Source organism: Mastigoproctus giganteus, chromosome 4, assembly GCF_048544385.1.
Source record: "Mastigoproctus giganteus isolate SK-2022 chromosome 4, ASM4854438v1, whole genome shotgun sequence".
NCBI lineage: Eukaryota > Metazoa > Arthropoda > Arachnida > Uropygi > Thelyphonidae > Mastigoproctus > Mastigoproctus giganteus.
In genome coordinates this window covers 84,073,238-84,097,364 of record NC_143578.1, presented here as the reverse complement: position 1 = coordinate 84,097,364, position 24,127 = coordinate 84,073,238, and the positions used below count along the sequence as shown (strand labels likewise).

The following is a 24,127-nucleotide window of genomic DNA, read 5'->3' as shown; positions in this document are numbered from 1 at the left end:
TAGAATTGCGGACGGCTCTGTACATGGGGGAGTGGCTATCCTTGTGGGTAACCATACCCCAGTGCAGCCCTTGCTAATTACAACCAGCATAGAGGCTGTTGCAATTCGCCTTTCAGTGGGATTCTTATTAACTGTATGCTCTATATATTTGCCACCTGGGACTGACATCTCCCAGGCAGACCTTGATGATCTTCTAACGCAGCTGCCTCCCCCTTTCTTACTTCTTGGGGATTTTAATGGACATAACACCCTGTGGGGTAGTGCTAACATCAATCGAAGGGGACGAGTCATAGAGCACATGCTCAATGACAATGACCTTTCCCTTCTAAATACTGGAACAAACACCTTTTTCCACATGCCTACCCGTACTTTTTCTGCCATTGATCTCTCTATCTGCTCCCCTTCTCTACTCCCTTCACTCACCTGGGAAGTGGAGGAGAGTCCGTACGGTAGTGATCACTTCCCCGTGATAACCTTGCTACACAGTGGGAGACCATGTCTTCCCTTCAGGCTACCACGGTGGAAGATTGATCAGGCTGACTGGACTGCCTTCCAACACCAGGCAAATTTTGATCTTAGTACAGTCAGTCAAGAGCCTATCAATGATGCAGTTAAGTACATCACAGAAAATATTGTCCAAGCAGCCGCTAATGCTGTCCCAAAAACATCAGCCCGGTTTCCACCATTTCCTAAACCTTGGTGGAATTCACAATGCACAACAGCAAAAAAGGCTCAAAACAAAGCGTGGGGGATATTTCGCCGATATCCTACCACAAACAACCTTATAGCCTTCAAACGTGCACGAGCCAAAGCACGCTACATTCGTCGTCAGAGTCAAAAGGAATCATGGATCCGTTTTACATCATCTATTAACCAGTCTACCAACTCTAAGGTAGTCTGGGATAAAATCCGGAAAATGAAGGGGAAATATACATCCCACCCTTCTTCAATCCTAGATTATAATGGATGCGCTATTGCAGATCCAACTGCAATAGCCAATGCTCTTGGGGAAACATTCTCTAACATCTCTTCAACATCTTCGTATTCCCCAGAGTTCCTGGTCCTGAAATACAAAACCGAAAAACAGGCACTTAACTTTAAATGTAAGAGCATCTATCCCTACAACGGGGATTTCACTATTCTGGAACTAAAAAGAGCCCTCGCTCTTTCCAAAGCAAGTGCCGTTGGACCAGATGGCATCCATTATGAAATGATTAGACATCTTTCACCAAAATCTATGGATTGTCTGCTCCTTCTGTATAACAGAATCTTTACTGAAGGGCAGTTTCCGGACTCCTGGCGAAAGGCAATCATTCTTGCCTTTCCCAAGCCAGGAAAGGATCCAAAAGTCACCACCAACTATCGTCCTATTGCTCTGACTAGCTGTCTGTGCAAAATCCTGGAGAGAATGGTCAATTCTCGTTTAATATGGTATTTAGAATCAAATGACCTTCTCTCCAGCATCCAGTGCGGCTTCCGAAGGAACCGGTCCACTTTGGACCATCTTATTAGATTGGAAGCATCCATCCGGGATGCTTTCCTAAAACGGGAACACTTGGTGTCGGTGTTCTTTGACATGGAAAAAGCGTATGACACAACTTGGAGATTTGGCATTTTAAAAGACTTACATGGCCTAGGCCTTAGAGGGCATCTCCCTTTGTTTATTAAAAACTTTTTAGCCAATCGATCGTTCCAAGTTCGTGTGGGATCCTCACTCTCTCGCTCCTTTAGCCAAGAGGAGGGAGTACCACAAGGATCAGTATTAAGTGTCACGCTTTTTGCCATCAAAATAAATTCCATCACAGAACAACTTCCTCCAACTGTAAACAGTGCCCTCTATGTTGATGACTTTAGCATTTTTTGCCAGTCGTGCAACATGAGGGTTATTGAAAGACAACTGCAGAAATCCATTGATAGTCTGAATTCCTGGGCACTTGCTAATGGCTTCAGGTTCTCGCCGGAGAAGACCGTTTGCGTACACTTTTGTCGCAAGCGTAATCTTCATCCTGAACCTGAATTAAGGCTCGGACAAAATGCCATTCCAGTAGCAGCGAACATAAAATTCTTGGGACTCATATTCGATAAGAAATTGAACTTTTTGGATCATATCCGTCAACTCCGCACAAAGTGCACGCGTGGGCTTAATATTCTCCGCTCGCTCTCCTCTACATCTTGGGGAGCAGACAGATGCACCCTACTACGGCTGTATCGTGCACTTGTGCGATCCAAACTAGATTATGGGTCCCAAGTCTATACTTCAGCCAGAGACAGTGCCCTTCGATGGCTGGACCCTGTCCATCATCAGGCTCTACGTATCGCTACTGGAGCATTTCGAACATCTCCTGTCCAGAGCTTATACGTCGAAGCAAACGAACCACCGTTATCGCTTCGTCGTAGGCAGTTGTCTCTAAAGTACGCCTTAAAACTGAAATCCCTGCCAGACCATCCTACGTGGCCATTCGTTTTTGAGCCACGATGGGAAAATTTGTACAACACCCGTAAGACTGCCAATCGTCCTTTTGGTATTCGTCTCCAAGAGCTACTCAAAGAACTTAATATGAAGGTAGACAAGGTTGCCCAAACACCAAAGCAACCCTTTCCACCCTGGCATGCTCGTGTCCCGGCATGTGATTTGTCCCTTAGAAATTGGGGAAAGTCGGACACTCCATCTTCGGTCTACCTGCAGCTTTATTCAACACACCGAGCTGCATATCCCGACTTCGCGCCAGTCTACACAGACGGTTCGAAGTCGGAATTATATGTGGGATCTGCTGCTGTCTTTACAGACAGCACTACATCGGAGCAGATTCCCTCTGAATGCAGCATATTTACTGCAGAGCTGCATGCAATTGAGTTAGCCTTGGATCACATTAGTAAATGCCAATACCAACGGTTCATTTTATATTCTGATTCTCTCAGCGTGTTACAGGCTTTAATATCCTTGAGATATAATCCTCATCCAGTTCTGTCTAGCATTCAGCAGAAGATTCACGTCCTCCACGAACGCGAATATGACATCCGCTTCTGCTGGATTCCGAGCCACATTGGGATTAGGGGAAATGATTTGGCTGACGCCGCAGCCAAATCAGCAATTCCCAATAATAACCGCTGCCTGTTAGTCCCCTATACAGACTACAGGCAAATAGTACATCAAAAGTTACATTCCCAATGGCAGGATTCATGGAATAGACAGACTGCGAATAAATTACATCACATAAAGCCTGTAATTGAACCGTGGCAGTCTAGTCTGCGCAGGAATCGTAAGGAGGAAGTTGTTCTTGCCCGGACCCGCATAGGACATAGTCATTTGACTCATTCATTTTTGCTGAGGGCTGATGACCCTCCTATGTGTGAGTCCTGTGGCACAATTTTAACAATTAGACACATTTTAGTTGAATGTCCAGATTTTAGCAATATCCGTTTTACCGCTTTTATTCATCTGACTGAGCCGTATACACTCAGTCAGATTTTATCTGACAATGACAATGTGTCTGCTGTTTTTTGCTTTTTAAAAACAATAAATATTTTTACTCTTATATAAAATTTTTACTTTGTGCTTTTATATATTTGTTATACCTTTTTGACATAGTGACCTAACTAATTAGGTCACTGAAAATTTAAAAAAAAAAAAAAATTTTTTATAAATGACCTGGTCTTGGCGCATTATAGCCTTAGTCGCTAATGCGCCAATAAAACCCAAACCAAACCAAACCAAACTCCCCCCCCCCTCCATTAGCATTTCGCTCTCCCATTAAGTTTTTTTTTTATTTTATTAGTATTAGTATTAGTAATGGTTGCACCAGCCAAAAAAAAATTTTAAAAATAAATAATAATAATTAATAAAAGAAAAGGAAATTAAACCTATCATCCTATGCACTTCCCTCACTCGATGGTACTATCCAGATGACCTTTGAATTTCCCCAAACTGTCAGCCTCTACCACTCATGTACGCAACTTATTCCCGTAATTTATAACTCCCTGGCTAAAATAAAACTTCATGCAGTCCAATCTAAACATTTTCCCCATAACTTGAATTTATGTCCCCTAATTCTAGCATCATTTATAATTTTGAAAATTTTGTCCTCATTCATTTTACTGATGCCTCTAAGGTGTCTAGTTTCCAAACTCTGCAACCCACATATTCGAAGTCTTTCTTCATAAGGATGCCCTTTTGCCGATCTCACCAGGCGAGTTACCCGTCTTTGCACCCTTTCAAGAAGTTCTGTGTCTTTCTTTAGGTGTGGTCTCCATACTTGAACACAGTATTCCAAGTGTGGTCTAACAAAAGCCTTATATAAAGGGATTATCGCGTCCCTATCTCTACTTGCAAAAGTTCAATAGGACACCATGGGTCTTCCTTGCAACCTGTTTACAAGGCTCAGAGAATTTCATGTCTGACCATATCGTAACACCCAAGTCCCTTTCCTCCAGTACTGGGTTTAGTTGAACTCCGCCAAGTATAAGTTATTTTGGGATTACTGTTTCCCAGGTGTAATACCTTACACTTTGTTGAATTAAAGCATAGCTGCCATTTTTCTGACCATAATTAGCCTCAATGGTTCAATGCAATCACTTGCCACCTCCCTTAAGATTATAGGGTATATTCCATCAACTCCAGGAGCCTTACTGGCCTGTAGGCTTGAAAGTTTTTTCATTAAATAATCTTGCGAAATTTCAATATCATTAATTACATATTTTTCAACTTCGCTCCCACAATTTCCCATTGCCACAAGGTTTTTCATTTGTAAATATTGATGCAAAATAACTGTTGAGTTCATCTGCAACAGCAGCTGGTGTATTTAATAATATCGCCTTTTCCTTACGTAAAGGTTTGATCTCGTCTGTCCTGCTCTTCTTGGCATTTATATATATGAAGAATTCCTTATCCCCCCCCCTCTTTTGCTCTGTTTGCTAGTGCTTTCTCATAAACTGCCTTTGCCTGTTGAACCTTTTCTGTGGCTCTGTCACAGATCATCTTGTAGCTGTTATAGGCTTCAGTACTTTTTATTGCTCTGTAACCTTTCCATTCAACGCATCTCTGATTATATTTTAAAAGCATGCCACAGTTCAATTGTATTCATTCTCTGTGCGATATCTACCCAGTTAATAGAGGCCATGTTAATACCTTAAGGCATCATAATTTCCTTTTCTGAAATTAAAACCCATTCCTTTGCCTTTTACTGCTGCTACCTTTATCATCATCCACTGTAGAACTCCGTGATCACTTCCTGCTACTGGTTCCTCTACTGTCAGCCCTGTTATGTCATAAGATTCATGGGTGATGATGAGGTCTAGGATATTCTTCTCTCTGGTACTTTCCCTGACATGTTGATGCAAATAACAGACGTATAGTTTATTTAAAAATTTTGTTCCGCATGTCAAGTTTCCTTCCCATTCACTCCAATCAATTAGAGGCAAATTGAAATCACCCATAATAAGATATTGACGCTTACTTGCCCATTCCATTTGCATATAGAGGCTTTTGTCATAATCTTCACAATCATCTGGTCTGTAGATTACTCCTACTCGCATTATACCTTTGTTTCCAACTATATCACACCGTACAGATCCTATACTAACATGTGAAACGTCTGAATCCGGGAAAGCTATCGTCGCGCTCAGGCTGCTTCTGATACGAAGCATTACCCCACCACCCCTTCTATCTACCCTATTCTTCCTAAATACATTATACAAGCCATACTGAAACTCATCATCCCCAATTTCCGGGTGGCACCACGTCTCCGTGAGCCCTATTATGTCCACATTACTTGCTTTAAACAGCAGTTCGAATTTGCTCATTTTATTGATGGCACTTCTAACATTACTATATAAACAATTAAGACTTGCTGTTCTTGTATATTTAACCACCCTAACACAACTCTTGAAGTTTTTTAGGCTCACTTTCCTGACATTAGCTACCCGCTCACTTGAAACGTTTCTGTCCCCAGAACATCTAGATAATATGTCCAGTTGGGGTAACAGATAAGAACTCTTGAGGTATTACTAGTAGTTTCCCTGAACCTTTAAGATATCCTCAATAATACTGGCAAAAACCTTTGCACCCTTTGTTTAAGTGTATCCCATCTCTATAAAACAAATTCCTTCTACCTACAAGTATGGGCCATGCTGATAGAAATTTCCCCCCTAAAGCCTTGCAGAGTCCTTCAAGCTTTTAGTTAATCCACAAGGCTTTTAACATATAATCCCTCCTATCGTGTCTGGGCAGAATTGCAGACACATAGACATTGTGACCTAGCTCGTGGCATTTGCTCAGCATGGTCATTATTTATATATTATTGTTATTTTTTAAAAGCTGGGTTTTCTCTTGGATTGTTTGGTCATTGTCATGACAATGCAGTATCTGTTATGACAAAGATCAGCTGTCTTTTTATATTGAAACAGCTCAAGTCAAAATTAATTGAAAAGTTACATACCAGTTTTAAATGGCTTTTATGCTGATGGTAAAAATTGGAAGCATCACTTTGATGTTACAGACAAGTGCAGTTGGTTGCCAAAAATTGTTCTGAAACATAATAACACATAGTAGTAGTAGTAGTAGTAGAGGCATGTGATGCAAGAAAGCAAGCTTATGTAGCATCAGCCAAAAAAAAAAAAAATTTTCAAACATCTATTCCCTCTAAATGCTTTGCCCAATTCATCCTTGAATTTATATAAGCTGTCAACTTCCACAACACAGATGGAAGTTTGTTCCAGTAATGAACTACCTGTTGGCTAAAGGAAAATTTCTGCACATCTATTCTACAACTATCTTTCCTCCTCGATTTGAATCTTTGCCCCCTCAGGTTTGTAATCTGAGTGAGAGGAAGAATCGCATCAGAATTGAGCCTGTTCAACACATTCAAGGCCTTATACACCTCAATCAGACCACCTTGCAGGTGCCTAGTCTCCAGCCACTGCAATTTGCAGAACTTAAGCCTTTCTTGGTAAGAAAACCATTTCAATCCCCTCACCCATTTTGTTGCCCTTCTCTGTACATGCCCAAGCTACTCTACATCCTTCCTAAAATGAGGCCTCCAGACCTGTACGCAGTACTCAGGTCTGGAGGCCTCATTTTAGGCATGACCATAATGCATGACTTGACCATTTCCTTATATAAAGGGCTAATCACCTCCTTTTCCCTGCTAGCAAAATTCCTGTATATCATTGACAATACCCCATGACCTGCTCTGGCAGCCTGTCTGCATTGCTCAGAAAACTTCATATCTGACTGCACAATCACTCCCAGGTCTTTTTCATTTCCTACCACCGTAAGTGGTAGAAAATGAAACCACACATACCATCACAGTTGATACGTTCCTCTAGGGTTACTTCTACCCATATGCATTACTTTGCATTTGTCAATGTTAAACGTCAGTTGCCACTTCTCAGCCCTTCCGCCCAACTTGTCTAAGTCCTGTTGCAGTAGCACACTGCGATGTGTAGAAGTTGAACCACTTACGATGGAAGGAACTTTCCCCATAATCTCTGTTAGTTACACTTTCACATGTAAGCAAAGTGGCCATTAAAATTTCATGAAAAAATAATTGTATACCATGTTCTGATAAACATGTGGATGGAGTAATGCTGTAATGTCATCACATAATTGGATTTAAAGGTGTGTGTGTGTGTGGGGGGGGGGATTTTGTGAAAACCTTCCGAATTTTAGATCTTTCAGTATTCTGAATATGGAATCCCATATTATCATTGGTCAGCCTGAGTTATCTTTCTGATGCAAAGGATTTACATTCATCTCTCTAATGCTTCTATAATTCACACAGCCTTCCTCCTGTGTAACATTTTTTCAATGTCTTAACAGTCTTTTCTTTGTTGTTTGAGGTTGATTTCCTTTACAAAAAAATAAATAAAATATATATATAGATCTTAATTCAGAAAGGGAGATTATAAAAAACACTCTGAAATTGCTTGCCATTAACAACAGATAAAAAGAAATCTCTTCACATGCCCAACCAAATTGCCACCTGTTCTGGAAAATTCTAGACTTTCTATGTTGCAAAATAGAACAAATTTTATTATTCTCTGGTTCCGACACACACACACACACACACACACACACACACACACACACACACACACACACACACACACACACACACACACACACACATATATATATATATATTTTTTTTTTTTTTTTTTTTCTCATCTAAAAGCAGTCTTCTCTCGTTGTATGCATCTTTACCTCTGTACAGTGTGATCTGACCATTGAAAGAATGATTGTCTTCTTACTGTTACTCAAAATATTTCTTTATATCATTCCTAGAACTGATAATTTATGATTAATGGTATTATCATACTGCCAAATAGAAATGTTAGAATTGACTTGAATGCATAAAAGTTGTATATGTTATCATAATATTTTTTTATTATTCATTTCATAATTTTTATGTTTTGCAAGTTAATATTCATATGCTGTTTTCTATTCATTTTGCATGCATGGTCACAGAGCTCTGTCCAGGCTCAAAAGGTTATTACTACTATCCTTCGCACCCTTCCTACAAATATACTCACGATGGCTAAGCCAACAACAGCTGTGACATCTGGAGTTAGTGCAGGCACTACTACTATTAGTAGTATACCAAAGCAAACAATTGTGATTGCTGCTCCAAAATCTGGACAACCTGGTACTACTGCTAAGATACTGACTACTGTTCCGAAGTTGACTACACCTACAACACAGATCATTGTTGTTACTACACACGCACAGTTGAAGACAGTTACTGCAGGCACAACAACAGTGGAGGCCGGGAAAGGTAATAAAATGTGTTAGATAATGTCTTGTCTTTTATCAGCTAGGAAATCATTTTTTAATTGCTATATATATATATATATATATATATATATATATCAGGCTCGTGGCAGAGAAGAAAAATGTATGGGTTGCATATATATATATATATGCATTGCAAATAATATTTGTGTTTTTATTATTTTAAACTTGGTGTTAATGAGTCACAGTTTATTAATCCTTTAAAGGCATATTTTAAATTTGAGTTTGCTCTGGTGGTATATATTCAACAAAACAACTTAAATTTGAAAATAAAAATATTTATTAAAGGACATCAATGTGAAAATTTTATTATTCCTGCATTACTGGTGTGATCAGTGCTGTAGTTTTAAAATTAACAGAATGCATACAGGTAACCCCCGTATAACACAGCACTTTTACAACATAGTTTTGCTCTAATACAATTGATAAATTGCAGCAATCCTCGCACAACACGGTACTTATATAACATGGTTAGAGAATTTCAGTAAATCTCGCATAACGGTATTTTTGAGCTTTTGTGCGGGGAAAATCCTGCTATTAAGTTGGATGTAACTTTTCAAAATTTCCACTTTTTTTGAATCCCTGCTGTTGACTTGCTAGTCAAAAAAAAAAAAAAAAAAAAAAAAATTATTGAGAAATCCCTGTATTTTATTTTGTCGGGAAATTCCAGTGTTATGTTCTGTGCTATTGAACTTGTACTTGTTGAACTTGTGGAAAAATATAGATTTCAAGATAAGTAGTGGGATAGCACACCAGGCCATCCAAACAAAGTTATGTTTCTACCACCACAGTTGTCGCTAATGGGTTAATACAATTTTTACATTCAGCCATTAGATCAAGGCATTATATTCACCTTCAAAACTCAGAAAATCGTTACAATGGATTTTGGAAAAAATTTATTCCGAATCTATTAAAGTAATGGAGGCATGGAAACATTTATGAATTTTTTCACTGAAATAAGTAAAACTGTCAGTGTTAAGTGCATGTGGAAAAAGGTATGGCCACAGTCAGTTCATTCAGGAAATATGGTCGAACCTGCAGAAAACAGAATTGGTGCAATAATAGAACTTGCTACATCGGTAGGAGGGGAAGGTTTGATGATATCACTACTGAAGCCGTCATGGGTAGCACAGTTGACAGAATCACCCTCCTCTTCCCCACACCGGGTGGAAAAGACCTGAGTTCGAATCCTGTTGATAAAGGGAGAAATTTTTATGGGTCTTTTTCACAACATGGCTGAGTTAGTCAGACAAGGGTAGCCTGGTTTTTCTCCCGGAAACTCTGATTTTTCAACCACCAAAACAGAAAATCGACCTCAGGACATGTGCAATTTATAGAAAATATACATGGCCTTAGTCGCCGATGCTCCTAAAAAAAAAAGATGTGATTACTGAAGACGTCAAGAATTACTGGTAGAAAAAGAGGCCGGCATAGCGGATTTGGTGCAAATGGCATCAGAAGTAAAACCAAATTAATTGAGATGATGATAGTGCAGATGAAAATTCTAAATTTAAAAATTTCACACTACAAAGCATAGGGGAGGCATAACGTTAGCCGAGCAATTTGAATCTTATTTTTTGAATTCAGATTCTTGAATGAAAGGAGCCAAAAGTTCAAAAGGGAGCTTCAAAAATGCTTAGTTCTATACAATGGAATTCACAAATATTTATCAAGCAAGAGCAAACAAACTCAGATTACTAATTTTTTAAAGAGAGCAGAAGATACACGAAATCTAGAATGGTGTATTTTTGTTAGTTTTGTTAATGAAATAAGGACTAAGAAACTTTTTCTTAGTCCTGTATAACACGGTTTTGCACAACACGACATTTTATAGGAACCTAATAACCATCTTATATGAGGGTTACCTGTACTCTATGAATGTTGCGAAAAGCAGAGTATGCTGGGTGTATCAGGCTTATTAATCAAATTTGCTTTGGTTGCATAAAACTAACTATTGCCTAAGAATCTAATTCTAATAAATTTATTTTTTAATTTTCAGTAAATATTTTAATATTTGTTTTTTTCTAGTCTTTCATCAAAAACCATAAGGTATACGCTATTCACCTTTAAAATAAAATAAAAAAAATCCATATAGTTGAGGATATATCCTCATATACCCTCAACTATAGCTCTGGGTGCGACTATCTATTAATCTATATTAATTATTAATTCTTTTGTTATAGAAGAAGTTTGGCCATAAAAAAAATAATTTATAGGAAAGTTTTCATTAGGCTTCATGAGACTAATTCTGTTATATAATTATCAAGTACTCTAAAGCAAGAATTTAAAATTGGTGGCATCTGGCATCCAGTAAAAGACATGCATTAGCACAATCTTTGATTTCAAGCAGACATTTGGAAACAATCACCAGAGTCAAATGCCATTTATGTCTGAAGCATGCTTCTCAGTAGTATCCAATCACTGCAATATGCAGGGTTTTTTGTTTTGTTTGTTTGAATGTTCATGCTGTTGTTTCAAGCATAACAATTGTGAAAAAAATCCACCGTTGTGCCTGTTAATGTTATACATTTAACTTGCCTGGTAAAGCGTTAATATATATATATATAAAATATATCTTTATATTATTTACATATTTAGAAAATGCATATATGCAGTGGAACTTCTCTATTACAAACTTCTATTTAACGAATTTCTCTATATTACGAATTTTTTTGCAAAACATTGCACCTTGAAACGAAATTACATGTAAAATTCACCCCATATAGCGAAGTGTTAGTCTCTCTATAACGAATTTTTAAAAAAATTAGTAAAAGCATTTTTGAAGATTTCAAGCATTTACTGCTAAACAGTCGCTCAAATATACGGCCCCCTTCTCTCCAAATTGCACATTAGCATCTGGAATTAATGATCCTTTTTGTGAATACTTGTGGCCAATGATGCCCGTTGGATAGTCTTTGTTTCAATTTTTGTTACAGTTATAAAACCAAATGGGTTTCTTAAAAGTGGTCATAAACTTTACAATAAATGGGGTAGATTTGTAAATTGATGTTGGCTCAGGGGAAAACGAAATTCGCTGCGGTGGCAATACATAGCATGCTCCCATAGTCAGATTTTAGTAACGCCTACTGAGTGAAATTCACTTCTCACCTCAGCCATACCATGTGACCTTCCTGTCAATCATTATATGATATGTCCGTTCTCATCTAACTGGACTTCCAGTACATGGTTTTCATGAATTTTTTTTTATTTTTTTTAATTTTGTTCTTTTAGAACAATTTGTCATCAATCACATAGGCTATATGCTCTTGTATTTTTTTTTTTTTTTCTGAAAAGTAACATAGAGCATACATTAACCATAAATTTTCTTTCGTGTATATATGAATGAAAGCAGAATAAAAGAAATTCACAAAGTCATATATTTCTTCAAGGTGATTGATAGGAAAGGTCAAGTGATACTGTTGAATTGGCAAGTGAATGTCATTGAGTAGGCGGTACTGACAATTCACTATATGGCCAGCGCACGAAGTTTGCTGTGTGCGTATCGGCAAGAGCTGCAGTCGAATAATTTTTACAATTGCGGAAACAATGTCGAAGAGAAAGTGTTGAAGTATTAATGATAAAGTAAAGATTCTTCATGATATTGACCAGGGTTTTAAGAAAAAAGATGTTACGGAGAAATATGGCATACCTGCAAGCAGTTTATCTACGATTTTAAAAAATCGAGAATAAATTTTAAATGCAATTGAAGGAGGAGCAGACAAGAAGAAAATTAAGTTGTGTATATACGAAGATGTTTATAAAGCTGTTTTAAAATGGGTGCAAATGATATGTGAAAAGAATATACCAATATCGGGTCCAATAATTAAGCAACAAGCTCTGAAATTTGCACAGTCCCTTGGACATACAGAATTTAATGCAAGCACTGGGTGGCTAGATAAATTTAAGAAGCACCACAGAATTGTGGAAAAGGTTATTTGTGGATAAAGTGTTAATGTAAGCGAAGAAAGAAAGAAGAAACTTTATATTTGTCAATGTTCAAACTTCATTTGCCACCTCTCAGCCCATCTTTTCTAGATCCTGTTGCAGCAGCATTCTGTCATTAGTGTCATTAACAATCCTGCCAACCTTCGTATCATCTGCAAACTTGGACATTAAGCCTGATATACCATCATCAGTGTGATGATGGTATGTCAGGCTTAATTTTCTAGATCCTGTTGCAGCAGCATTTATAAATACAGAAAACAACAGTGGATCCAACACTGAACTCTGAGGGACTCCACTAATAACATTAGTCCACAAAGAGCAGTGTCCATTAATTACCACTCTCTGTCTCCTCCCATTCAATCATCCCTTTATCCATAGCAGCAATTTGCCTCCAATGCCATACTTCTCCAATTTGTGCAGCCGTCTTCCATGTGCAGCAGTATCAAAGGCCTTTCTAAGATCCAAATATATGATATCAAATTTATTCTTTATATCCAGTTCCTTTGTGACTACATCATAGTATCCAATTAAATTGGTCAGACAAGACTTCCCCTTAACAAACCCATGCTGTGGCCGAGCTATAACTGAAGTCTTATCTACATGATTCTGCAATGCTTCTTTAACCAGTGCCTCATTTTAATTTCCCTGGAACAGAAGTTAAACTAACAAGTCTGTAATTACCTGTCTCCGTTTGATTCTCCTTTGTGGTTTGGGGTGACATTTTCACATCTGCGTTCCATAGGTACCTCCCCTGAGTACAAGGAAGCTCTCATAATTAATGCTAAGGGTTTTCTTACTTCCTTTGCCGCCTCCTTTAATATAACTAGATAGATTCCATCCATCCTAGATGTCTTTCTTATTTTTCTTCGACAATTTTCCTCCACTTTACTCTCAGTTATGACAAGATTATCTAGCTTACTGCCAGAGGGGAATGCCAGAGGTTTAATACACCTTGGCATTCCCCTCCCTGAATAACTCCTCATGTGTGAATGTAGATCCAAAATATTCATTTAGTTTGTTAGCTACCTGAGCAAGATCATTAACAGTTGAACAATCAATATCAAGGGAACCAATCTGATTCATCCCCTTCCTTCTAGAGTTTACATAAGTAAAGAACCCTTTGCTGTTTTTCTTTGCATCCTTTACCAAAGATTTCTGGTAATCTGCCTTTGCCTGCCTAACCTCCCTTGTGACTTGGTTACAGACCAGCTTATATCTTTCAGGCTTCTGTGTCACCTGTTATTTTATATGTATTTCATGCATTTTTCTTCTCTGTCACTTGTCTAATTAGTTCATCTGACATCCATTTAGGCCTAAATCTTGAACAATATTTCTTAGTTGAAAAGCCTTGTAGCTTTGAAGATTAATTCTTTGAATGCTTCCCATTTTGAATTTGCTGTTGGTAACATCATCAGTTGGTCCCACCTTATAGAATTTAAATACTGTCTCTGACCACTGTAGTCACCTTTACGAAAGCAAAAACCCTTTCCTTTACCCTTGATGGTAGTTATCTCTTTGAGTTAATCCCACTTCAGCACACTGTGATCATTGCCACCTAGTGGTTCCTTTATCTGCAGATTCTTAATGCATGGAGAATCACTATTGATAATCAGATCAAGAGTATTACTCACTCTAGTTTCCTTCCGAACATGGTGCTGTAGAAAACAATCATCCAATAAATTCACAAAAGCCTTGCTAGTGTGTGAATGACCAACCCACAAATTCCATTCAACTCTGGGAAATCAAAATCCCCTATTATAAGACACTCTGATTTACTGGCCCACTCTATTTCCCTGCACAATTGCTCATTGTACTCATTAGATTCATTAAGCCTATAACACACTCCTATTTTCATTTTTCCTTTCCCAGTGCTTATGTCACACCAAACAGACTCAATATTGCATTGTCCACCAACATCTCTTGGATGCACTTCCTTAGATTTTGTGTTTCTTAACTAACAGCATAACTCCTCCTCCCTTCCTGTCCTGTCTGTCCTTTCTGTACACAGTGTACTCCCCAAATTCCAATTCTGCACTGCTTATGTCTGTGTGACACCACCTCTCTATTATCCCAACAATATCTGCCTTTGATGTCTTGACTAGCATTTCAAGCTCATCGAATTTATTAACTATACTCCTAGCATTGGTATACAATCTCCTGTTTCTACTCTTAGTTACCCTAACACAGCCCATGTATTTACTTGTTCCACTATGACTCCCAGCGGCGCCCCTCCGTAGCCAGGTGGGCAGGAGCAGCAGTGCGTAGCACATGTTTCTTGATTAGACCGGGGTTCAAGCCCATGGCCACCAAATACGGTGGATGCGGAAAGGTCAGGGAATGACCACCGCATATCCCCAAAGCAATAAGGCCTTAGTTGCTAACTCCAAATAACAACGACTCCCAGCGGTCCTGGAAATCCCCATTGCCTTGCTTTCCAGGCTGCTACTCAATTGCATTTCAATAGAAGCAGTGCAAGAATCACTTTCACCTCTTCCAGCGACTACTGTCAATCTATTAGTCCGTGTATTCCCCCAAGCTAGCAATTTTTCCGACCCACCTAACTCTGCCTCTATAGTATCAGCAAATTTTCTTGCACCCTTTCTATTTAAGTGTATCCCATAACTGTAGAAGCAGTCTCCCCTGTTAACAAGCACAGACCAGTCCGAGAAAAATTGTACCCCTTGAACCTTGCACAGTCTCTCCAGGGCCTCATTGATCAACAAGGTTCTCATCATATTTCACCTGCTATTGTGTCTTGGCAGAATTGGAGACACTTTCAAATTCAACCCTAACCCGCAGGTTTTTTTGACTGCTGTTAGAGTTAATAACTCTGATTAGTTGTAAATGTATTGTGGGAAAGGTATTTTAGTAAAGTAATCTTCTTATATATGATTATGGTGATTTCTGCTAGGTTTGCTGTAGTAGCCTTAAAAATTTAAGAATATGAATTAAGAGATGCTTTATAACTAAAGTTTTAATACCTTATATTAAATGACAGAACATATATTTGTTGCTGTGATGTTTGTTATTTATTCTATAGCAAGAAGTAGCAAATGAAATTGTAGAATGTAATTAATCTTGTAATAATCAGTCTTGTTTCAATCACCGAATAAATTTTTGTTTATTTAGAGTTGTGATGGTGCAGTATATATCACAGCTCACATTAACAAATTAAGTTTAGACCTGACTACAACCTTGTAGAAAGGGGATGGATACAAATATGCAAGTCATTTTGGGCAAGTTAGAGAGAGAGAGAGCATACATATCATATATGTAAGAAGTTGTGCAGTCTTGTTCAGGATCATTTGTGAATGTCAAATCATTATATGTAAACTTTGATTCTCAAACTAAATTTGCTTTTAGAATTGTACAGTTAATTTACCGAAATATGAAAAGGTTTATCGTGGCTTTAAAGACCTCTCAAACAAAATCTGAAGGCTGTGTAATGAATCCTTCCACCATAATTCCTTTGTTTAAAGAGAAACTACCCTGAGTTTTCTACTGCCCCTTTTTATTAATATTTGGAAAGATTGCAGACAGCTTTTTCAAGGGTGGTATTGTGCTCATGTAGTGGCTGTAATGCACAATAGAATGCAGAGGCAAAGATATTTTTACACTTTTCCTCTATTAGATTCTTATGCAGAAACATAAAAGGCATTTATCTGAAAAATTTCTAGGTAGTTTTTTTTTTTTTTCTCAAAATCTTAAAGGCCGAAAGAAGCTTCTCAGTTTATAAATAGGCTGATATTAATTTAGAAAAATGTTGCATTCTTTGAGGAGGAGGATATTAAATTCTCTAAATCGTTACTTCACCACATGTTTGTGCTGAGTGCAACTGAAGACATTAGGTATGCAGTCTTAATGTAGACCTAGCCTCTTTAGGTAAAGGAGATAGGGACATTAAGACCATTTTCATTGCGAAGGTCGCCCATTGTTTTAGGAGCATTAGCAACTAAGGCCATATTTCTCCGGGAATATGCGGTAGTCATTCCCTGACCTTTCCGCATCCTCCGTATTTGGTGGTGACAGGTTTGAACCTGGTCTAATCAAGAAGCGTGTGCTGCGCACTGCTGCTCCTTCCCACATGGCTACGAAGGTGCCGCGAAGGTCGCCCATGTAAGAGCATAAGTTTAAGTAGTCATTGTCAGATTCTTTTTTCACTTCCTTTCTCCCCCTCCCTTTTAAAATCATAATGAATACAGAAAAATTCACTCAGTTGAGACAGAGAGAAAGAATTCCAATGTAGATGGAGTCTTGCATTTAATACAATTCTATAAAATGGCAAAACCTTTCCTCACATTAGGGTCAGTTCTCACCTCTCCTCCAAACTGTAACCGCATCCAAAAGAAAAATGATTGCCATCAGAGATACCAATAAGAGTCTATTGTAAAATTCCTTCTGTTAAAGCAACAGTTTTAAAATTTCTGCTTTATTGGAAACTTATCATCCCTTTAATGATTTCTTTAGCTTGCGAAAGAAATAAAAAATCTTGTGGCGCAGTCATCTGAATAATGAGGATTTGGATGGTTGTCAGAAATTGCCATAATGTGAGCAGAAACACTGTCGTGGCATAAGTTACAATTATGCCACGACAGTTACAATTATGCTTTTTTATTCAAAAAATACTTTGTTTACATTTAGACCTGCCAATCCAAATTTTTTTTATTCTGTGGGGATATATTTTTTTTCCATTAAGAAGATTGACATTTTGTCTGTGGGTTATAAAGACAGCACTAGGTTTTTTTCTCCTTCCACTGTTGGTTTTAGAAATCCAAGACCAGTGGTATCCAAACCTTTTCAGCCACCACTCCCTTGGTTTCATAAACTCTTCCCCACAGACCCCTACTCTACCCTGTAAAAACCATTATTCACACTAGTTGATTGCACTACCCACTAAGGAAGATTATACCACAATAAAATTCAAAAGAGTAACTATTAATTCTGCATTTATTCGAAATCCATTTAAAACTTTTTAGTTTAATTAATTCAACAAAGTTGATGAACTAGATCCAGTGATACCATATATTCATAATCTGATAGTTATTTAGCAAGAGCCTTAGATACTACATTTAGTGACTACTTATATTCATTAAATTCTTAATGCGATGGATGGACTTTAAACCAAACAATGGGCCTTCCATTTATGTTTTAGTCACTTGGCAGTAGTCTTATATCACCATGTTTAGCAATCTGGAGTTGATTTCTTTACCTGGAGAGAAGTTGGATGACTACATTTAATCACTTTCCACGAAATGTGATGATGAAATCAACAAGGAGCTTCTTAACCACTGTCCATAGTCCACGGTAGCATTCAGAAATTTCCTTCTGTAGTTAAAACTCTTGATATAATTTCTTCGACTTTGGCTTCAGCTCAGCGTCATTTTGTCACTCGTTAGGTCTTCCTCCACTATCTTAGCTTTGTCAGTATCTGAAAATGGATTTATCACCCAATCTGGAATTTCCATCAAAAGAAGAACCTCAAATCACTCAGACATAACTTTATGCAGCATATCCAAATGATCACAAAAAACTTGCAGATCATCATCAACTCCCTTCTACATTTGCAAACAAATAAGCTTAATAATTTTAATCTTTCAGTGAGTTATACTGATCATGAAGGCATGTTGTTTTCAGAAATGTTTACTGATAGCAAAAGAGCAAAATTAATACAGTTGTAGAAAAACAAAAACAACAAGCATTGTTTAATGAAATTGCAGAGAGGGAAAGAAAGGAAGTGTTGACTGAAAATTCCCCATTTTACATTGCTACAGATTGCAGTAACCAAAGTGATTCAATATAACATCTCATTCTGGTAAACTTTTGTTAAAATAAAATTATGTAAAATCGAAAGCAGCTTGCTTTCAGCTGGTCAAATTCTGGATGACCTGAAAACATATGTGATTCTTTTAAAAAACTGTCTGACACTCAGTGTTGATAATGCCCCTGTTTTACGGTTTAGACTTAAAAAACTGAAGTAGCAATATTTTCCAATCCATTGTGCTTCACATCCAAGACTGAGGTCATTACTCATAGATATTTTGAATGTTACGCAAATTTACTTTATCAACAGTTTTAAAATGTGTTTCATTTTGGAAGTTAATTACCATAGCAAGCTAAACCAGAAGGATGAGTCTGGCTTGGTCATTGGCATTTCTACTGCCAAGGTTGTGGAAACTCTAAAATAAGAGAAGATTCTATTCACTTGCTTATTGGAAAACAGTTAGAAGATAAAGTATTTATCCTCTTTTATTTTATTTTTGTACATGCATGTTGTGTATCCTTTTAAATTATTTGACTATATTCTTGTACTATTTATAGCTAAAACTGGTACAACTTCAGTAAATGTCTTACCTATTGCTGCCGGGACCCAGTTAAATACTGTCAATACTGCTAGTGGGGTGAAAATGATTGTAGTATCATCTTCAGGTTTGACAACCTCAGGACAACAAGCCATCACAATAATTACCACAGCAGCATCCACAGGTATTGGTTTTACAAGCTTTCATTTCACTGTATTTATAAAATTGGAAGAGACCACTTTTTTTATACTTATAAATTTGAATTTATAAGAAGAAAATGAAGTTATATAGAAAAGGGGTTCTTATTTAAAGAATTAAAAGCACAAAGGCCAAAGAGTGGTAGAGACATTAATATTTTGTAGATCACATACATACTATAGAAACTTATTGCAGAAGTAAGCTAAGTATTTATTTGTTATGAAAAAATATATATCATTTTTTTGCAATCAAACAGGAAATTTCAAACTGGCAGTAAATGAGTATGCACTGTCTGTGTTAACATCAATAGATTATTATTGTTATTAAAGTTAATAATTAGTATATTATTATTATTAAAGATATGGTACTTGAATTGATGTTAAACCATATATGTCCTTTAGTTGTGGTAAGTAGCACAATAAACTTAACTTTTGCCAAAAGTAAACAAACAAAAAAAAATAGTTTTCGTTCAAATTTTATATATAGTAGTGACTCCATATTCATAAGGACTAAAATCCAGATGGTTTGACAGAATCCATGATTTTTTTTAATTATACAGTAACGTTGCTGTAACATTATTCCATCCACCTTTTTGTGTCAAAACATGGTATACTGAAAATCATTTTGGCTGTTATGCTTATTCAATAAATATTTCTTTTTATTTACTGAATTTTCTCTCTCATCCTGCTCATTCTCCTCCCAGATCTATGAAATTAAATCAATTTTGCAATCTTCAGAATAAAATTTTTTTTTTTTTTTTTTTTTTTTGTTCCCGTTTTTTATTTTGAAAATAAACATTTTTAAATATTTAATTTTTACGTTAATTTTAGCAAAGACTTATAGTGCCGTTATTTCATCATTAAATTTTTAGCTATAGCTTATGTTTTTATGGTACTCACCTCTTAACTATTTTGTAAGAGAGCTCACCTCCAACATGTACAACATCACACCATACCCCTCAAATAGATTCATCAATAATCTTAATTAAACTAAGCTCTAGTCATAAATTAATACAATATAGCCTTAGCTACTGAATGGTTCTGGCAAAATTTACTATATGATATTTTGAATAAAAAATTATCAGCAAACCTTTCACCAATATGGCATCTAATATGTATAAAATTCCCTACATGTGATTCAACAATGCATCCTTTTTATATCAACAATATAAAAAAAAAGTCCAAAAAAACTTCTTTTCACAATATAACCAACTTATTTTGTTTTAGAAAGTCTCACATCAAGACTCTTGGTTTTTAGTCTACAGCACTGTTTATTTATGTATGACAACCTGGGAAAAGAGTCATGCACTTTTTCTCCTTAGGGCATTTTTTAACTTACAAAACATTAAAACATTTTTTAACTTACAATTCTTCATTAATTTCACCTTACTTGAATTCCACTTCTTTAACCATATGATTAACAGGTGAGTACCATATAAACATGAGCTATAGCTAAAAATTTTATAACATTTAATTTTTTTATAAAAACCAAAAAATTTCACCAGTAAGTAATTTAATCTGTTAAGAAAAGATGAAATATATTTTTAACGTAAAGATTTTGAATAATCTTTATGCTAAAAAAGCACCAGGTCCTGATGGTATTTCCCCACTTGTTCTCAAAATCTGCGCTCCTGAACTTACTTCTGTTCTGTGCCACCTTCCTCAGGCAGCTAGTTTTAGTTGTAGTAATTGGCCATCATACTGACATTCAATCTCCCTTGATACTTGATAATACCATTTCTTATATCCTGATGACATTTCCCCCCTGCTCTTCACTTTATATACCTAAATTTCTGGCAAAGTCGAAATGAGCCACAAGAAGTGACCTGAACACTCATATTACAGCCTAATATGATGAATTTTCCAGCATGTCACTCACAATTTTCTTATAATCTGAGTGTTTATTGTTTCCTAAAAAAAAAAAAAAAAAAAAAAAACCTACTAGCATCCCACTTTGCTTCCAACTGTTGTATTGATGATCTTGGTAAACCACCTCCTACCATTCCCAGTACACTGCTTTCACTGCCTCTTTTGGGCTTCTGTCAAAAGGATGTCAGAAAGATTCTGAATAATCTTTATGCTAAAAAAGTGCCAGTTCCTGATGGTATTTCCCCACTTGTTCTTAAAATCTGTGCTCCTGAAAAAAGGTGACATAGAACTCCTGTTCTATGTCACCTTTTTTCACTTTCTTATTCCAAAGGTGTTTTCCCTTCTGCCAGGAAATTTGCTAATATCCAGCTAGTTCTTATAAAGGGCGACAAGTCACATCCAATTATTGTCCCATTGCACTTACTTCTACTCCCCCCCCACACACACACACCATGTGAATGGTATATGTAATGACTTTGTTTTTACCACATTTCCATGATCACAAGCCCTCCATATGTATGTGCAGCACATTTTATGGGGGAGGGTCAACTTTTATCTTGATCGTTTAATTTAATTCCAAAATATACATTTTTCACAATGATGTTATATTCTACCTTTGTTTCACCACATGATAGTTACTTCAAATGTTATAAAATATATTTGAATTATTCACAAAACCATGAGTTGCCATTGTGGAAGATACAGAATATGAAAATTGTGTTAGCAGCAGCTACTAGTTAACATGACGGCACCAGAAAACAACAATGTAGAATAAACACTTTGCACGTATATCTAACTACCTGACTTGCAGGGTCTCAACATGTCTAAATACATACAGGGTGTATCGTAAATAGTGGTCCAGAGTAAAGTAGTCGGTACACTGTGTTCTTAGGTATCACGTACAGTAATTTCAGTTACTTTTAGTCAAGATTCTCGGAAAAAAATAAATTTCATTTTTTTTTTTTTTAAATTTCTGTGTCTTGCATCACTAATTTGCCTATAAAAATTTCAACAAATATCAATATTTTTTAATTCTGTTTTTTTATTATTACTCCTGAATAGGTGCACTATCGTAAACAAATACATTCAACTAATTTAAAGTCAAAGGTTTTTAAAGAAATTCATTTTTTTCCTATTTCGATACTCATCTCCAAAAAGTCATGTGACTTTAGGTGCATATTGTCTAAAAAAAGTACTACACTGCCAGTGCCCATTAATTTAAAAAAATCATTATTAAATCAAGATTCTAAAATGGTACAACATTAATTGCTAACAGTTCAGAAAAAAAAGTTATTGGCATTTAAAACAAAAAGCAGCTTAACTGCCTAAGATATTTTGGATTCAAAGCTTTTTTATTTTAAGTTCTTTGATTGGGTTTTTTGAAATAAAACATTCTTTTCAAATTAACTATTTATTTCAACTAAACGAAATGCTCAAAATGGCCACCATTAGCGGTGATGCATGCTCTGCATCGCCGAATAAAAGATCGTTTTTGAGTCTGCGAGCAAATCCGTTTGCATTAATTTCTTCAGCCGCTGTTTGAATCCTTTGACGCAATTGTTCGACAGAAGTGATTTCCTCTTTGTAGACCTTTTCTTTCAGACACCCCCAGTAGAAAAAATCTAGGGGGTTGAGATTCGGTGAACGTGGTGGCCATAAAATTGGGCCTAACCGCCCAATCCATCTTTGTGGAAAAGTTTGATTTAAATGTTCTCGTACAATAACAGCGAAGTGAGCGGGACAGCCATCATTCTGCAGCCACATTGTGTCTCGTATTTCTTGGTCGACATCTCTCAATAACTCAGGGAGGTCGTTTCGCAAAAAATTTAATCTTTGCGAATCTTGACTAAAAGTAACTGAAATTCCTGTACGTGATACCTAAGAACACAGTGTACCGACTCCTTTACTCTGGACCACTATTTACGATACACCCTGTATACACACCTCTATATCTGTCAGTCATAAAGGAAGTAGTATGCACATTGCATATACATGGAATGTATATCTAAGGAAACAATTCTTATTGGAGGCTCCATTGGAGAAGAGGCCATCACCAATTTGTGATCTGAAATGCCTAAAGGATACCAATATTGACCATGTACTTTGAAAGGTTTTTGTTGAGAAAGGGATCAAACATGTTGGTTGAAGGATATTAGAATTGTCTCGTATTCAAGTAAGTAAATCAAACTGTGAGGTTATTAGTAATTACAAAGCCTCAGAATCTTGACCAACTGGATCCATATAACTGGAAAACTGAAGCTAACTGCTGTAGACCTTAAAATCTCTAAGAGAAGTTACTTCACTATTGGAAAAGTTAAACTGGAGAAAGACGTTTCAAAGATTGGAAGTAAAAGAGTTCCAAGTGCTTAGTGGAGTTGAGAGTGATAGAAGCCACAGGGAAATTTGACAGAATGGGGCAAAGAGATTTTAAGCCAGAGGAGATTCTAAATTAGGAAGTCTCTGATGATGATTATAATATAAGAGTGGATGTAGACACATCTTTTCTCTTTGAAAGGAAAGAAATCAGAATTGAATAGTTAGGGCAACTGTGACCATCAACTGTGAGAAGTGGTTGAGGTGGCAAGTAATTGAGAAGACTGTTAGAAACAGTAAGTTGGACTTGGCATATTTCAGGTAGGAATGGACATTGATATTAGAACATATATATTTTTGAAATGAACAAGGAGATAAAGTAGATAAAGTAAAATTGGAACATATTGTATGAATTAATGAAATTTTTGGATATAGTATAGCAGCCAGTAACAAATATTTCCAGCTCCTTGACAAGACATGATCTCGATAATGGCTCCTATCCCACTTGCACACATGACTCCACCCAGTTAGTAGCTGGTCTCAATGCTAGATAGTTAAAAATATATTTGGTCTGGCAATCTATCTAGCAGCAGGCCTACAAATACCATTTTAAAACTGTACCCTTAGAATGTAAAGAATATTGATGCTCACCATGTTATGTTGCCCATCCTTGAAAGGCATCACCCATGGTTCATGTTGGAATCGATAGTGTTTGC

The 24,127-nt window shown here is 36.7% G+C and overlaps 1 protein-coding gene across 3 annotated transcripts in view; it reads left to right on the top strand.

Moving 5' to 3' along the window:
- The window catches only part of Hcf (Host cell factor), a 722,783-nt gene that overhangs the window by 398,366 nt on the left and 300,290 nt on the right, over positions 1 to 24,127 (top strand). For all 3 annotated transcript variants that reach the window (XM_090372788.1, XM_090372787.1, XM_090372786.1), the window contains exons 15-16: positions 8,465 to 8,771; positions 19,052 to 19,216. In XM_090372788.1, the coding sequence (XP_090228914.1) occupies positions 8,465 to 8,771; positions 19,052 to 19,216 (472 nt within the window). The remainder of the gene's footprint in view (positions 1 to 8,464; positions 8,772 to 19,051; positions 19,217 to 24,127) is intronic.